Source organism: Cuculus canorus, chromosome 2 (genome assembly GCF_017976375.1).
Source record: "Cuculus canorus isolate bCucCan1 chromosome 2, bCucCan1.pri, whole genome shotgun sequence".
Taxonomy (NCBI): domain Eukaryota; kingdom Metazoa; phylum Chordata; class Aves; order Cuculiformes; family Cuculidae; genus Cuculus; species Cuculus canorus.
In genome coordinates, this window is record NC_071402.1 from 99995450 (window position 1) to 100013484 (window position 18035).

The 18035-nt window shown below is 42.1% G+C and overlaps 1 protein-coding gene across 9 annotated transcripts in view; it reads left to right on the forward strand.

Annotated features, from left to right (window-relative positions):
- Window positions 1–15294, forward strand: part of ADNP2 (ADNP homeobox 2) — a 36890-nt gene extending 21596 nt beyond the window's left edge. For all 9 annotated transcript variants that reach the window (XM_054057105.1, XM_054057107.1, XM_054057110.1 and 6 more), the window contains one exon: window positions 710–15294. In XM_054057105.1, coding sequence (XP_053913080.1) covers window positions 710–3721 — 3012 coding nt within the window. In that variant the 3' untranslated portion in view covers window positions 3722–15294. The remainder of the gene's footprint in view (window positions 1–709) is intronic.
- Window positions 15295–18035: the final 2741 nt, after the last annotated feature.

Here is an 18035-nt window from a genome sequence, read left to right on the forward strand (position 1 = left end):
TTTTCTGCAAAGCTCTATAATGAATGTGCTAGAGGAAATTTCTCAAAGAAATCACTGTGATGGTGTGTACAGTATGTTGAGTTAATAGAAAGAGGTCATTGCTGTTTTATCATGAAGGGGAGTTTTGTTCTTCTCTCTGTTATTAGTCTGGTTCCAAAAGTGTTCTTAAAAAATCAGTCTTCTATGGCTTTGCTGTGAGAGGTACTTTTGGAGACCTTTCAGCTAAAGGTAGGGTATTGAAATGCACACACACACACAGACCTTTACCTTTTTTTCTCTTCCAGTGGTTAGGAAGTAGCCCTGAACTAAATAAAGCCTCAGAAGTGTCATTTTGAAAGGACTGCTATTCCTAATTATGAAGGCTTCACTTCCTATTAATAGTGGCATGCAAATTCTTCTTAGTGTTCTGTGATTCCCATCTTTAAAAACAAGCCTCAGAATCTCTACTTGTCAGCTGGAGTAGAATTGAACTCAATTAAGGCTTCTTAGTAAAGTGTGGAGAAGCAAAACATGTACAAATGTTTCTCCCTTTAATTATGTCATCTTTAAGCCTGCTTTTCAAAAACAGATCTCCATGAAACTGAGAAGATAACATGCTGTACATCCAGTGAAGGCATTTTTGACAGGTGATAGTGCAGACTTACTTTCAAACACATAACAGCTCTAGGAACTGGCAGTTTCTAAGTGAATGTTTTTGTTTTGTTTGCAGAGATACAGAACAAAGCCATACTGCTGTAGCTTATGCAAGTTCTCGTCAAAATTGCTTACTTCATTCAAGAATCACTTGCACCGTTACCATGAGGATGAAATGGACCAAGAGCTGGTGGTTCCTTGCCCAAAATGTGCATTTGCTTCTGATCCCAAAATAGTGGGAAAGCATATTCGGATGTTTCATTCATCTAATAAAAGAATACAGAACTATACAGTCAGCATTTTGGATGGCATGAAACAATTCAGGACTGACATCATAAACTTTACATGTCTGAAATGTCACTTTACAGACACGTTGTATTACAATATGAAGAAACATGTGCTGATGAACCATTTTCAAAACTTAATAAGTACGTATTTTGGCCAGAAACCTGATGAAAGCAAAGAGGATGCTATTGAGCACTACTGTAAAAAATGTAATACTTCTGCCAACAGCCAGGACTCTTTAATGTATCATGTCTTGACAGCTGAAACACACAGAGACCTGGAAAACAAACTTCGGTCTGTGATTTCAGAACATATTAAGAAACCAGGACTTGTGAAACAAATGCATATTGCTCCAAAGCCACCCCAAGGTGTGGCAGTGGCTGTTCCATCTGCAGGGACTGCCACTGTTCCAGCAGGTTCTGTCACAGCTCCAGCTTGCATCCAGCTGGCATTTCCACAGAATAATCAAAACCAGAGTGTGGCACAGCCAAAAGCAGTTCAAAACGCAGTCAGATCACTGACTGTTCCAAGTGTTTCTGGTGGTAGCCTTTCACATACAACTTCTGCTCCCGTAGTTACCCCATCACAAGTTACTCTTGTATCTAGTAATATTCCTGTAGGTCAGAATAACATTAATATTCAGCCATCACCTTCCCAGCCCATCATTGTTTCCCATGGGCTCCCCCTTAATCAGCCTGTAAGGGCTGGAGCTACTCCTCTTAATCAGTCTGTTGGGACCGTAAATGAAACTGTGGCTCCTGCTGTTCTTCCTCTTAATCAGCCTGTCAGACCTGGGCTCTTTCCTATTAATCAACCTATCGGTACTATAAGTGGTCCAGTTGCAGCTGGAACACTACCTGTGACTCAACCTGTCAACCCTGTAAATCAGCCAGTTGCACCAGGAGTCCTCCCTATGAATCAACTGGTTGCACCAGGTGTTCTCTCTGTCAACCAGTCACTTGGGAATATGAATAGACCCATTGGTCCTGGGGTCCTTCCTGTGACACAGACAGTTACGTCAGGGGTTCTCCAGCTTAACCAGCCTGTTGCCTCTGTTGTTCCAGCTAGACAGCCTGTGAGACCTGGGTTTCTTCAGTTTAATCAACCTGTTGCCTCAGCAGTTATCCCAGTAAATCAGCCAGTTCAACCTGCAGTTTCTCAAAACACAACTTTTTTGACTGCAGGTTCTATACTTAGGCAGTTGATTCCGACTGGTAAGCAGGTTAATGGGATACCTACCTACACGCTTGCGCCAGTTTCAGTTACTTTGCCTGTAGCTCCTGCAGGTGGAGTAGCAACTGTTGCACCACCACAAGTGCCCATGCAACTAATGCAGTCTGGGACAGTAACTCAGTTGTCGCAGTCACCAGCTAGTGCACCCTCTCCTCCAGTGGTTTTAATGTCTCAGAATATATTACAAGCCCCGCCACCTGGTTCTGAGACAAGTCAGGCTATCAGGCAGGCTAAACAGTGGAAGACTTGCCCTGTTTGCAATGAGCTCTTCCCATCAAATGTCTACGAGGTGCACATGGCGGTGGCCCACAAACATGGTGAAGTAAAAATGGAGGAAACCCTGGAACCTGACAAACTTGCAGCTTGTGCACCCTTTCTAAGGTGGGTGACGGAAAAGACAGTGCGCTGTTTCTCCTGTAAATGTTTTCTCTGTGAGGAGGAGCTCATGAAACATCTCTTGATGCATGGCTTAGCTTGCTTGTTTTGCACCGTTACTTTCCATGACTTAAAAAGCCTTGTGGAGCACAATAAAACTATACACAATGGGAAAAAGCAGTTACATGCAGATTATAGCAACAGAGGCTTTCAACTAGGTAACGATGCTCAGGGTGGCCTTGTATTTCCACACTTTGATTTCAGTACGGTGTTACCAAAAGAAGACATTGGTGAAAGAGAAGTACATTTGGCAGTGCTTGCTGGGCTAAATTCAAGAACACTTGTCCCTGTTTACATCAAAGTGAAACCTCGGACAGCAGAGGTGAACAACAGGTGCAAAGAAAAAGCATTAACCTGTCCCTTTTGCTTTGGTACGTTTGTTAGTAAAGAAACCTATGAAACACATTTGAAAGAGCGGCATCATATAATGCCAACTGTACATACAATTTTAAAGACTCCTGCTTTCAAGTGCATCCACTGTTGTGGTGTGTACACTGGAAATATGACTCTAACAGCTATTGCTGTACATTTGCTCCGTTGTAGAAGTGCTCCCAAAGACAGCAACTCAAGTGTGAAGATGCAGCTTGAGCGTACTGAGAAGAAAGAGCTACTGTTTCTGAATGGTGAAAAACATGTTTCTGTGGTATTGAAAAGGAAGCAATTGGATTCCTGCTTTATTGCAGAAGACCAAAGGAGTAAGGAACAGCAGCCTCTGAGCTTAAGTAGTGGCATAGCTCTATCTCCAGAAAAAGAAGTGGATTCAGGAGTAGTGCCTTTCAAACGACAAAAGGTTAATACTAGGACTGAGATGAAGAAGCTTCCTTCTAGTGAGGAGCTTTGCATGTTAGCGATAGATCCTAAGCAGTATGATCATAATTCATATGAAGCTCAAAAACAGTTTTTGACAGACTACTTTCACAAGAGGCCATATCCTTCTAAAAAAGAGGTGGAATTGCTTTCCTTGTATGTATATGCATGGAAAATTGATGTTGCATCATTCTTTGGAAAAAGGAGGAATTTGTGCTTAAAGGCCATCAGTAATCACAAACCATCTGTGCTGCTGGGTTTCAGTATGTCTCAACTAAAAAATGTCAAGCACAGTTTGACTATAAAAGATGAACCAATAGATACGTAAATGAGCTTTTTATAACAGCTAAAAGCAATTCGCAGTTGTATACTTATGAATTTAGCAGTTTATTGTGTTATTTGTTTTAACTTTCAGACTGGCCTGTTGAAGGGTGAAATAGTTCCAAAAGTCTTGTTCAGTTGTGACTGTTATTGTGAAAGCCACTCGTAGTTGTGTATTTGAAAAAGCTAAAACCTTCAAACTTAAACATTTGGAATTTGTTTTAGCTTTTTACTTTTTCTGGAGTAGTATATTTTGTTGGTTTTCTTTTCTTTTTTTTGTTTTGTTTTGTTTTGTTTTGTTTTGTTTTCCTTTCTTCCCCTCCAGGCACCCATTACACTTTTTATACCACCATGTAATACCTTTGTCCTTTTAAAAAACATAATTATTTTTCTGCAATGTCGGCATCTTTTCTAAACAATAAAATGTATAATGTTGGTTAAAATACTGAGGTAAACTAAGTGAAAAACATCTGTTTGATTGTGGTTTTAAGTCCTAATCTTTTAACCTATTTTGGTTTTATCTACTGAAGAAGTGATTTTAGCCTTTACATCTATTGCCCTTCCAAATTCCCTGTGCACTCGTAGCAATAAAATACGTGGCAATCTTTTTTTTCTCACAGTCAAAATACATGTGCCAGTTCAGTCTGGTGACTTGTGGTATCTAGTATTAACATGGTGGGGACTGAGGGGCTTTGGGGTGCCTATTGAAGTGTTACAATGAACTGACATGAAATGGTTGTGTTATTATCTGTTAAATAGATCTTGCAAACCAGAAGTGGTTTTCCTCTTTTTGTTGGTGTTGAAGCCTGTTTTTTTTAAAATACTTGTTGTTCAAAGTGTGGTAGCAACATTTGGTTTCTTTTTCAAAAAGCTAAACTGCTTTGGAGAGTGTCGTGTTGCTTTGATAAGCAAAGTATTGGACTTGTGTGCACATAGCTTATCTGTAGAGGCCCTGTCCAGATACCACTGAAGTTTGATGAAAAATCTGATTTTTATTTTAAATTGCTGTTGCATTGGTTTGGAAGGGTCCTTAAAGGTCCATCTAATTCCATTCTACTAATATTGTCAGGGACAACTTTGACTGGATCAGGTTGCTCAAAGCCCCATCCAACCTGGTCTCAAACACCTCTAGGGATGGGGCATCCACAGCTCTTCTGGACAACCTGTGCCAGTGCCTCACCACCCTCATAGGAAGAAGATTCCTCCTAATATGTAGTCTAAATCTCCCTCTCTTTCGGCTTAAAACCATTACTGCTCATCCTATCCCTGCACTCCCTGATGAAGACCCATCCCCCCCAGCTTCCCTTTAGGCCCCCTTTCAGTACTGGAAGGCTGTTATAAGGCCTCCCCAGAGCCTTCTCTTCTCTAGGCTAAACAAACCCAACTATCAGCCTGTTCTTTTGTGGGAGTTGCTCCAGCCCTCTGGTCATCTCTTTGGCCCTCTGGACTCGTTCCAACAGATCATGTCCTTCCTGAATGCAGTACTCCAGATGGGGACTCGAGCAGATTTGAGGGGCAGAATCACTTCCCTTGATTGGCTGGTCACCTTTTGATACAGCGCAGGACATGGTTGGCTTTCTGGGCTGCAAACACACATTGTCAACTCATGTTGAACTTCTCATGCACCAGCACCCCCAAGTCCTTCTCTTCTGGGCTACTCTCAATTCATTTCCACACAGCCTGTATTTGTGCTTGGGATTGCCCCAATTCAAGTGCAGGACCTTGGCCTTGTTGAACTTGATGAAGTTCGCACAGCCCCACCTCTCCAGCCTGTCCAGATCCCTCTGGATGGTATTCCTTCCCTCCAGCGTGTCAATTGCACCAACAGCTTGGTGTCATGGGCAAACTTTCTGAGGGTACCCTCAATCTCACTGTTCGTGTCTGCAACAAAGATGTTAAGCATCTAAAGATGCCACTCATTACCAATCTCTACTTGGATATTGCGCCGTCGACCATAACTCTTTTCAGTGTGGTCATTCAGGTGAACCACCTGTCAAATCCATATCTCTCCAATTTATTGACCAGAATGACATGCTGGGCACTGTCAAATGCTTTGCACATGTCCGGGTGGATGATATCAGTTACTCTTCCCTTAGCCACCAATGCTCCAAATTTGTCAGACATGATTTGCCCTTAGTGAAGCCATGCTGGCTGTTGCCAGTCACCTTCTAACTTTCCTTGCGCCTCACCAGAGTTTCCAGGAGGATCTGCTTCATGACCTTGCCAGGCACAGAGGTGAGACTGACCAGCCTGTAGCTCCCTGAGTCTCCCTTATAACCTTTTTTAAAGACGGGAGTTAAGTTTCCCCTTTTCCAGTCAGTGGGGACTGCCACGGCAAGTATGATGGATGATGACTTTGCAACTTCATTTGCCAGTTCCCTCAGGACCCATGGATGCATCTCATCAGGTCCCATGGACTTGTGCACTTCAGATGGTCTTGAATCTGATTCTCTCCTACGCTGGGTGGTTCTTTGGTCTCCTAGTCATTGAGTACCTCAGCCTTCTGCATATGGTGGGCAACCAAGTCTTCTGTTTCCTTGTTGAGAGGGCCCATGTTCTCCCTAGCCTTTCTTTTATTGCTGATATGTCCGTACAAGCTTTTCTTGTTGCCCTTGATGTCCCTGGACATATTTAATTATATCAGGCCCTTAGCTTTTCTAACCTGATCCCGGGCTGCTCAAACAATTTCTCTGTATTCCTCACAGGCCACCTGCCCTTTCTTCTCCTTACATAGGCTTCTTTCTGGAGTTTAAGTTTGTCCTGGAGTTCCTTGTTCTTCTGTGTAGACCTCCTGGTATTTTTGCCTGTATTCCTCTTTCTTGGGATGTGTCTCTCCTGAGCCTGGAGGAGGTGAACCTTGAATATTAACCTGCTTTCTTGCCTCCCTCCACCCACCAGGGCTTTATCCCATGGTACCCTACTGAGGGGATCCCGAAAGAGGCCAAAACCTGCTCCTGTGGAGTCCAGAGTAGCAAGTTTGCTGCATGCCCTCCTCACTGCCCTAGACCCTCGAACTCCACCATTTCCTGGTCACTGCAGCCAAGGCTTCTCTTGAACTTTCATTTCCCACCAGCCCTTCCTTGTTGGCAAGAACAAGGTCCAGCTCCTCATTGGCTCTCCTATCACTTGAAGGAAATTGTCATCAATGCATTCCAGGAAACACCTGGCTTGCTTATGCCCTGCTGTGTTGTCCTTCCGACTGATACCATGGTGATTGAAATCCCCCATGAGGACGAGGGCTTGTGAAAGCAAGGCTGCACCTCATGAGGCTTCTGTCTACAGAAGGCCTCATCTGCTTGCTCTTCCTGGTCTGGTGGCCATAGAAGACTCCCATTGTCATGTCATCTGTCCCTGCCCTCCCTTTAATCCTGACTCAGAGGCTCACAGTCAGCTCCTCATCCATCCCCAGCTAAGACTCCATGCAGTCCAGCTGGTCACTGACATAGAGGGTGACACCCTCTCCTCACCTAGATCCACGGCTTGAAGTCCTTTGAGTCAGACAGAGAACTGAAACTGGATGAATCAGTAGCATCAAGACCGTAAACTGTCAAATACTTGAACCAATGATACTCATGTAGTGACTGTTTTTCATTGTCCGAAAGGGAGCATTAGAATAGTATCAAACCCAAATAGACTACATTGTTCAATATGAGCTAACACCCTATTAGAGATTACAGAAAAGCTGTTGGGAAGGTTCACCTGAGTTGAAAAAGAAATTGTAGTGCTGGTGGCCACATTGAGACCTTGTTTAGTACTGTCCTTTCTTTCTGGGTATGCTTGGGTTCATCTGGCTTGTCAGACAATGCCCTCAATATTCATTGAGAGTCAGTTTCATAATAAATAACTTACAATACACATTATTTTTATTTCCTGCCTTTTGTTGGCCCCTCCTCCCACTTCTTTTCCAGAAAACAAAAAACATCAGGCTCTTCTGTCCCATTACTTGTGGCAGCATTCCAAGGAAACGGTGATATGCCCAAGTTCATTTCTATTTGTTTGAAGCAGCAACCATACTTTTGCCCCATGCCACAGTTTTAATAGCAGATACAGAATTGGGTTTTCTACCTTTTCGAAAAAGGCATGGCAGTTTTAGCATAATTTGCTGGCTGTCCACCTGAAGTTCTATAAGCTGTCTGAAATTTTGTTTTGGATACCATCTTGATATTATCATATTGATAACTTCAAAGAATTTTACTGTGTATGTGACATACACAACTTCAACTGAGACAATCTGTTATTTGGAAAAACCTAGTCATTTCATAAAAGTGTTGAATGAACATAAGCACCATTTATGTCTCACCCCAAAGAATGACAGTGTGTAAGAAGCAGCATGTTCTTACAGCCTAATAATAGCTCCTTAAAAAATAAAAAAAATGATATTTGGGCATAGCTTAGTTCATGAACCAGTTTGAAGGACTCAAATTGAGGAAGGGAGGTGCTCTAGAGAAACTCTGAAATCTAGATGCTCATTTTCACTCTCAAAACCTTGCTACTGTGAGCCCTGTCATCTTTGGGTTAGTTCTGCTGATATTGGTGAAAACTCCAGCAGGGAAGAGTTTGCAACATGCATCTAGGGAAGGCTTGCTATGTACGACTGAAGATTGTTCTTGAGATAGCAGTGTGGCTATTTCGGGATTCATTCATGCTTGGAGCACCAAGGGAACAGTGCAGTCTTACCAGAGCTTTCCTAGATAGTGCCCAGTTGTGATTTATTGGACTTTGATGTCACAGTTTCAGATAAAACACCTTTCTAAGTTTCTCTTAGATATGTGTGCAAATGCCTACTCTTTCCCCTTCCCCCTTGCTTTTTAATATATTCGGGGAACTTGATGTGAAAGTTACTTCTGGTACAAAATAATAGCTGTTAAAAGACACAATAAGAAAGTAAACCTAGAAGTTAGATCCAGATGTTTTAGGTAGACTTTAGTGCATTATAGTAATGACTTTTATTATCTCAAATACTGACGGCTGCATATTTTTCTAGAGGCTGATGTACTAATTTACTGTCACGAAATGCTTCTACTCTCATTAAAAGAGGACTGCAGAAACAAACTAAAACCAGATGAGTTTTGAAATGCGAAAGTAGTGACTGAAACAGTATGGTCATGGTTTTCAGAAAAGCAAAGGAGCGTGTAAAGCCAGTCAGTGGCTTTAACTAAATTAGGCTTTTGCTGTAGGTTTCTCACATGTGAAATGATTTTGTTAGAAAGTGTCAGGAAAAATACTGCTGCCTCTGCCGAGGGCTACATGAGGGAGATGCCTTCTGCAGCAGACTTTCCAAATGAAAGTCCATAAAGCATGTGGATGAAGCTCTGGTGCACTGTAATTGAAGTTCAGTTGGGAAGAATACAAACTGATTTGTAGGATGATTGCAGCAAGTATTTGTACCTTACTGAAATTAAAAAAACAACCCTGCATATATTCTGTTTCTGGAATGCATTGATCTGGAAAAGTATCTCTCTGTTCAAGACATATTTTGTTATGGCATACTGATTTTTTTGAGTAGAAGTATTGAGCTTATGAAATGGTGTGATAACTTCGTATTTGAATATGTAGTACGAAGGATTATTATTACAATGTGACTTGGTCATATTTCTTCAGAATATGTTCCTTCTGTATACATTCCTCTGCTAGCAGTGAAGTTAATATTGTTTGGTAAACTGAAGGTTTTGAAGGGGACAAAACCCAAAACACCCTTGTGATTGGTTTTCAGTACTGTATTCTTGTGTAGAGTACTGTGATTTACCATCACATTGAACTTTTTTCCCTTCACGGTTTTAAGTTGTTCAATAAAGCTATGGGGCTTATATAAGTAGCCATTAAATACAATTTTTTGGTGTGCAATTCCCAACAAGTATCTCTATAAAACTGTAATTCTACTGCAGTGGATGGTGACATTTTCAAACATACATTAGTCAAACTTAACTGCGGGCACATTTTTCTTGGAAAGATACTTGATGCTAAGTAGCAAAGTACAGATATACAAAGAAAAAAGAGAAAAAAAACCCTTTTGGAAGAAGCACCTGGCTGCTTCTGTGAGCCGACCCAGGGAGGATGCAAGGAACAGCAACAAAACCACAGATGAAATGCAAAGAGTAAATTTATTTTTGTTACGTTGTGAATGAGGGGACCTCTAAAGCGCACCCAGGCAGAGGAACACATGCGAGAATGCAGGAACTCAGTCCTTGCTTAGAGAGTTAACAAATCTGCTGGATTTGTCTGTTTATCAGGGATTCACTCAAGTGTAGCTTACTGCTATGCTTTGATCTCTCCCACAGCAGTGCAGGGTTCGACAGGGTACCTCTAAGTCTATCACATGCCTATGTTATATAATTACAGATGCTAACACAAGGCTAAACAACAATTAGTATGATATATATATTTTGCTATACTCCAGCTGCAAGTCACTTGAGTGTGTTTGTAATCCTCCTCACCAATCTTGTTATTTTCCCACGCTTGTTTTAAGGGTCAATAGAATTTTCACTCCTTCTGCAGAATATATGTGAAAAGGACACATTGAGGGTATTTATGAATAAAGCAGAAATTTGTGGTGCTGCATTTAAAGCCTGACCTAACACCTTGTTTTAGTGCCTACATTTCTCATTTCAGCTGTTCTGTCTTGGCAGGCAAGCTGCAGTTGTGACTATTTCTCTTTGTTATGTAGGTACCAAGACACATATGACATAGTTGTTTTTGCTTCGAGTTTATCTGTGTTTAACATATTGAGTTAGAGGGGGCATGTGTGGTGTGCACTTATACTACTGCCCTGCATGTTTGAGAAGAGGGTAGGTCTGCAGATATCAGGAGCACAAATGTGGGCTGGGTGACCACCTAATCCCACAGAAACTACTATATATTAACAGTGGTTTACCTAGTAGCATGTTGAAGAGCACCTTATAATAAAATCGGGAATGTCAAGGTCTGAAGTATCGTTGCAAATATTGTTCTTGTATTTTGGCTCCTTGTCCACTAAATGGGTGCAATAGCGGTTCTTGCCAACCTAGCGTATAGTGTGTGTGAGTATCTTAAAGACTACGGGACCAGCAGGTCATATGCATGAAGCTGCACCAAGTATGGAACCGCTGACAACCTATATGTATGACTGAAAGCACAGACATTTCTGGACAAAGATCTGATTAATTGTAGTGTCAGAGTCAGTGTCATTTTGGCTTACAATTTGGAAGTGAAAAAGATATTAATTTTTTTATGAAGTGAGAAGTCTGTACAGCAGTATTGCTATCCTTTTCCTGCATGGGTACGAGGCTGAAACTTCCTGAGGAACACATCTGTGGCTTTAGGTAACTCAGCTTTACTCAGCATGGTGTAGTGCATAGACACAGAGTGAATGAAAGGGCTGCAGCGAGGTAGAGAGTGTGGCAGTCTTCGTGGTGTGATTGCTGTAGTCTTTGCTGCTCAGTGGTTCTTGACTGGCCTACATCTAACTGGCGTTAGAGCAGCTGCTGTATGAATAATTGAAGAAGAATGCACAATTGTGGGTGAATGGAAAAATGCCAAGACACCAACTCAAGCAAAATCAAGTTTTAATAAATGAGTAGCAGAAGAGAGCATTTAGATTTCTGATTGTTCTTGGCAGAAAACCAGTGAAAGGGATGAGAAGTTCCCTGGTAGTTTCCAGTCTCCACTGAGAGATGTGGAAGTCCTCTGTCTCTTAAGGACTGAACTTGTTAGTTGCACTGTCACGCACATGGTATGCCAACAGTGTCACCTTTTAGAAAAGGTGATGCAGAACGAGTGTTGATGGAGCATCTGTGAGATACTGTCTTTGGTACACAAAGAACTAGTTCTGGAATATGCATTGTGAAATCATTTCCAGGTCATGAAGGACAAGTGCCCTTAACAACTTCTTTTGTTAAGTCATCTTCCATAGCAAGTAACACACTACATCATCCATCTGCCACAGGATTAGCATCACATGCTGTGCTAGATATTGAGAACTGAATCACAGGCTTTTCAGAGCTTTTATCCTTCTGATGATGACAGAGAGTTGGAGTTACTAGGGCATTACTTATCCCAAAAGATATTACTAATCCCAAAAGACCTTTGAAAGCATTGGCAGTCTGCTGTATGTGTGCCCGTGCCAGTGATCAAGTTCTGTGCGATTAACACTACTGTGGCTGCACTTGATTCTCAATAGAGCTAGAAGTTCAAGGTGGGCTGATCAATAATGATCCTACATGTAGCACCACGCATTAGCAGAAATGAAAGGCAGGGCGTGAGAGGTACAGCTGAACCTACTCTGTCTTGGCTTCTTAATTTGGAATAAGAGCTCATTTAATGGTAGCTGCTGGGACTGATCCTAATGATGTGAAAGTGCAAGTGTATTAACTAAACTTAATGGTTAATGAAAGAAAATCTGTCAGTCAGCTTGGTGTAGAGAATGCCCCATATCATATTTGAAGAACCTGAGGGCTGGGACTTAATACAACATTGTGATTTATAAACACACATGCATAAAGATTAGCCAGCATAGATGCACCTACTTGGCTGCTGTTGCTCAAGGCCAATGGTAACAAACAGAGGTTGAAATGTGACCACATTTCGATGTGGCATAGTACAAAACCATTGCTTGGGTCAGGGCCATGAGCTTCAGAAGCAATGAATGCGATTTGGGCAGAAAGATGGCTTTGAGATGAACATGAGCACTTCAGCTGCAGGGAGGTACGTGACATGGCTGCCCAGGCTTGGGATCTGGCTACCAGTGTTTCTGTGGGTGAGGGTTCCTGGCAGCAGAACCAGCAGGGGGTGAGCCTTTCCTCTCTGCAAGGGCAGACAAGGGCCTCTCCTGCTGACTGAGCTGCTCCATCCACCATGTTTGGAGGGTTGCCACTTGCCGCCAGGCCTCACTCCACATATTTTGGTGCCTCTGGGAAACTGCAGGGAGAAGTCTAAGCCCGAGTGCCAGAAAGTAACAAGGGAAACGAGCCAATAACAAACATTGCGCTGTGCTGGGCAGTCTCTGCAGGACCGATTGCCTGCTGTTTCCTGCAAAAAGGTTCAGCTTAGCCATAGAATAAAGGTCTAGCTAACAAGGACAGGGTGCTTGTTCTGTGGTCAGAATGAGCCACAGAACTGGCTCATTTAACCTCAGCTGCAGCGGTGTTTTGAAGGGGAGTGGGAGCTCGCCTTCAAAAACTGTGTGAGGGATGGCTGCTGCAGGCAAATTTCCAAGACATCTGTCTATGTCTGGAAGGGCCTGGACTTTGCTGAACGTGGCCTTGACTGGAGGCAGGTTCGAGCAGGTCACTGCACAAGTGAGGAGTGTGAAGAGGAGCCAGGGTCTCTGGATGCCAGGGGGGCTGTGGGAGCAGGCAGTGGCACAGGGGAGCCTTTCAGGGCTCCTTGGAGCTACGAGGCTGAGCTGGCCAGTGCCGCTTGCAGTGAAGGGGCCAGGGGCTGCCAGGAGACCGCATCTTCTCAGGCAAAGTAGAGGTCATTCTTGCAAGCACCAGATTCTTCTGATACCATTTCTGTCCTCTGTGGGGTATATTAGCTTGGACCAGAGGCTTTCTATTAAAAGCTATTCCAAAATATTATTCTTCTAAGAGATAAAACTTACAAACATTTAAAATATTCCAATAAAATGATAGAAAAAATTGCATGTGCAGTTCTGAATGCTTTGGTTTGGGGGGAGGAGGGATGACCCAGAACAGCAGCATTAAAAAACTCCCAGTATAATTGTTATGGCTCCTGGGGAACAGAACTTAGCAAGAAGATTCATGTTGTTTTAAAAAAAAGATGACATTTTCTCAGAGCAGATGTTTCTGTGTGCTTCCTACTGTTGCCCTAAGCCACACATAGCTCTGGGGCAATGAAATCAACTCCTCATAGAAATACTGACAGTATTGATGGGGGCTTCACTTTCTGTACACTTTCTGTCTGGTTTTGGAGTAGGTGGAAGTGTTAGCTGCCCATGAAATCCGTTATGTGCATAACTTTTGCTTAGTACTGCTTTGTGACTGAACATTGTTAGATCCACTTGCTTTTGATGGCCAGATTTTCATGCTGCAATTGGAATATTTACATCATGCTGAGGAATTAAGATTTCTCTTTGGGAAATCTGCAACCATGAAACTTTTGGTTACAGTGATGTTACTATTAGAACATATTTAGCTGGTGGGGCCAGGCCCATTCCCTTTCTGTGGGTGGAAGGAGGAAGATTTTTAAAGGAATCGGAAGTGCAAATATTTACACAGGCAGTTTTAGAGTCATTCACAAACCTTATAAGCAGACCCAGCTGAGATAAAAGGGATGAACTGTGCTGGAAATACCACATCAGTGGCAAATCCTGAGCAGGGCTATAAACCCTACAAGGCTGAATTTATGTATCTATTTATTTATTCATTCATTCACTGATTTATTTATTTTCCCCTCTTCCCTCCATACTGCTAAATAATTATGCTATTTTTGTTTGTATGATAAGTCAACTTCCACTCACCTATCCTATGTCCATGAGGTCTGAGCTGTAGTCCATAACAGTGGGGATGTGACCTCTTCTGGTCAGAGGTCCTTGACAGACCTTCTCTGGAGAACCTGCCTGAAGAGTAAGTGAGAACAATAACAGGCGCTGGTTTAATCTGAGACTCAATGTGCATGTTGCTGGAGTGGGTTCAGAGCCTGCCTAATGGAGAACAATCCAGTCATGCTGCAAACACTGCAGGTAGCCTCAGAAACCACATGGGAGGCTGCAAGGGAGAAGGAGAGGGTTGTATCAGGCAAGCAGTCGAGGCTCAGCCCAAGGATGTCACAGCCTCCACTTACATTCTTTTGCTTTTCAACAGCAGATTATATACATTGTGCCCATCAACAACTGCACATCAATAATTCAACTTTGCCATAACTGGATCATCAACAGGGGCAGGATTCTTGGCTTGTTTCATGAACTGAGGGTGGGTTGAGTACAATTTGGCTCCTCACCAGTCTTCCCAGTTCTTCCATTGTGGAGGCGCCCAATATGAAAAAAAAAAATCTCGCTGACATCTGTTGGTTGTTATTCAGGTATTAATGTACTAGTGATAACATAATGTCCTTTCTGAATGATAGACAAATGGTCCAGCAGCTCATGACATCACCAGACATGCTGTGGAAGGTTTGGCTTCCCTTTTCCTTTCTGGTCTTCTCCAGTGATATCTTCAGCTATAATTTGGTTTCCTTATCTGCTGGTTTTCCTTCTCCTGAATTAAGGCAATAATGTTGAATTTACTGTAATTAATGGTATTTTCATGTCTGTGCCCGTGAGTTCCTTGAACAACCAGGATTTTCCAAGAATCTTAAAAAAATTCACTTCTTTGCTCACAAGAGTTGAAACCTTGAGTGTGTGTCTGTGTGTATCTATGTCTGTGCCTGATTAACCTCTTGAAACACCCAGTTAAACAAACTTTGTAGATTGCTAGTGAAAAAATTACTGTTATTGATTCGGCTCTTTCCCATGACAATATTTTAATACATCCACAAATGTCCTTGGTGTCGGGTGTGCTTCTCAAAACCCATTCAAATGCCATGCTGGTTTATGTACTGGAGAATTACATTCCTGAGACAGTCCTCAATACTTCCCAATGGACACCTGTGGGAGAAATAAATGTATGTAAAGTGAGAGACTTACCAGATCTCTCTGCAGACTTGATTTTTAAGAGTGAAGTGGCATGGAAGATAGAGCTGAAGCTGTAGGAAAGTGCTAGCTTTTTTTTCTTTTTTTTTTTTTTTTTAAGAAAAGAAGAGCCAAACCAGTTGCATTCCTTCTAAATTAAAAGCAGCTGAAATGTAAGTAAACTTATGCTGTGATGCCATCTATGGGATTTCTGTGGGGAACACAACCCTGGCCACAGTGTTTATATTTTTAATCTTAGGGTTGATGTTTTGTTTTAAAACCACAAGAACAGGATGTCCCCCTGAGGCTGAATGTTTCCCACACTGTACCTAGCTATTTCAGTCAAGGAAAGTTATATTCCTTCTCAGAAACTTTGGTATACTGCCTTCCGCAAATACTAAGCCAAATACCTCTTACAACTTACGAATCGCTTTCAGTTCCTGTTACAGCCCACAGAAGCATTTGTATTTTTACACCCTTAGCACAGACTAGATCTGTCTTGTAAAAAAATCATCAAAGTAGTACAATCTACAAAATATCTTTGGAGTTACTGAAGAGGTAACAACAGTGATTTTGAACCCGGGAAACTGATACGTGTTTTGAAAAGTAGAGGATTTCTGTAATAAAATATTAGCATTTTGTAGTCATAAATAAAAACAAACCTTAAAAAATAAATCCAAACTTTAACACAAATAGTACAAAGGGAACATCCTAACTGTACACAAGTTATCTGAGCATTACACCTTCAAATTAGAGACATGTGGGTTCTGGCTGTTAGTCTTTCACTAACCTGTGAAATTTCACAATGCAAGAAAGGCAAAAGAAAACATACGTACCTTTGAGAAGTGTGTAATATGTATCAAATTTTCAGCTCACTCAACTTTTTTCATCCACATTTTGTGTGGCTTGAATTCCCTTGTAATACACACAGCTTTTGTTTGTGTCAAGAGACTGCTGGATGTTCAGCTACTTCTGTTCCGACAAGTAGGGACTGGACAAAATCAACCTTCTTGCTGAGTCCGTTCTGGGTTTTTTTATAAGGTGTCTGCCTGGTGGATGCAGACCAGCGAAATGGTTAGCTTACATAGGGCTAGTCAAAGCTTTACTAGAGAATCATGGAATTGTTGAGGTGGGAGAAGATCATCTCATCAAACACCCTGCTCAAAGCAGAGCCACCTAGAGCCCAGTCTGTGTCCAACCATGTGTTGAGTATCTTCAAGGATGCAAAATATATTCAGCCTCTCTCGGCAAACTGTGCCAGTGTTTGACCCACCTCCCAGGAAAAGTGTTTTCTTGTGTTCAGATGGAATTTGAGGTTTCTCATTTGTCCCTATGGCTTCTGGTCCTATTAGCAGACTCTGCTGAGATGAACCTGGTTCCCTCTTCTGCATTCCCTCCCTTACAGGCACCCATACACACTGATGTGTCCCCTAACTTGAGCTTTTTCTTCTCCAGGCTGAACAGTCCCTGCTCTCTCAGCCTTTCCTCATCTGTGAGGTGCTCCAGTCCCTCCATCACACTGACATCTGCCAGTTCTCTGTATGCTTGTGTGTGCAGGCTCTCTAGACCCATGATCTCATGTATGTCCTCTGTGTTTAAACACTGTGTGTGTCCTTCTTCTACCAAGGAGGAGAATGTCTTCCCTGCTACAGACCTCCCCTCTGGTTTCAAGCATCTGGGATTTCTGAAGCAGTCTTAGCAGTAAAATCTGAGGGGAAGAAGGCCTGGAGTACCTCGGCTTTGTCTGTGTCCTGGGTCACCAGTCCCCTGGATGCATTCAGCAGAAGGGCTATATTTTCCCTAGTCTTCCTTTTACTCTTTATGTACGTGTAGAAACTGTTTTGGCTGCCCTTCATGTTCCTTGCCAGATTATGAATGCACCTTTGAAAAACTGACACCTATTAATGTCATTAAAAGTCTGTTGCAGTATGTAGTAAAACTTTATGATCAGCAGCTGCACATACAATTTACTAAGAATAAATGTTCCTTCTATGGTCTGCTACGAAACTTCTCCGCTGTTAAAAATCAGAGCATCACAGGATGATTAAGGTGCTGCAAGCATGCTGCCAATTTCTTTCTCTTCACCTGAATTGGTTCATGTCCGATGTACGACAGTGCTGGGTACAAAGGGAACTCAGGTGAAGTATTCAGTCTTGGGAATTTTATTATGGCATTGAAAACAGATGCTTAATAATTAGTTAATTTTTGGAGTTTGTTCCAGTGGTGTTGACCCAATCTGCTTATTAATGTGGGTATTTTCTATTTTATTTTATTTTTTGAGTGCAAATGTGAGTGTGCTTCTTCTAACTAAATAACAGAAAATGAACGTGAGGTATACTGGATCATGAGTTACACCATCAGAACAAGAAGGGTCACAGTAATGATAACATTTTGTGCTTTAAGTAGTGCTTCTGCACTACACCTATCCTTGATGCAACAATGAAAAGTTCAAGAAGCAGTTCTCCTCTGACCAGACAGGTGTTCTACAGTGTCATGTTTCTTATCTTACAACACAGGATTAAAATACATCAGATGACTCCTGAAAATGCATATTTCTCTCCACGGGCAATAGAGGAATCGTAGATGGCTAGTTCAGCCACAGACCTCCATGGTTTGAATGCCTAAATGGTAGGCAGGTTAACCCAACTTCAGGTTCACCCGTGCAACTGGAAGTCATTTGATGATTAAAAAGTGAAGGTCACCTCAGATTTGCAAA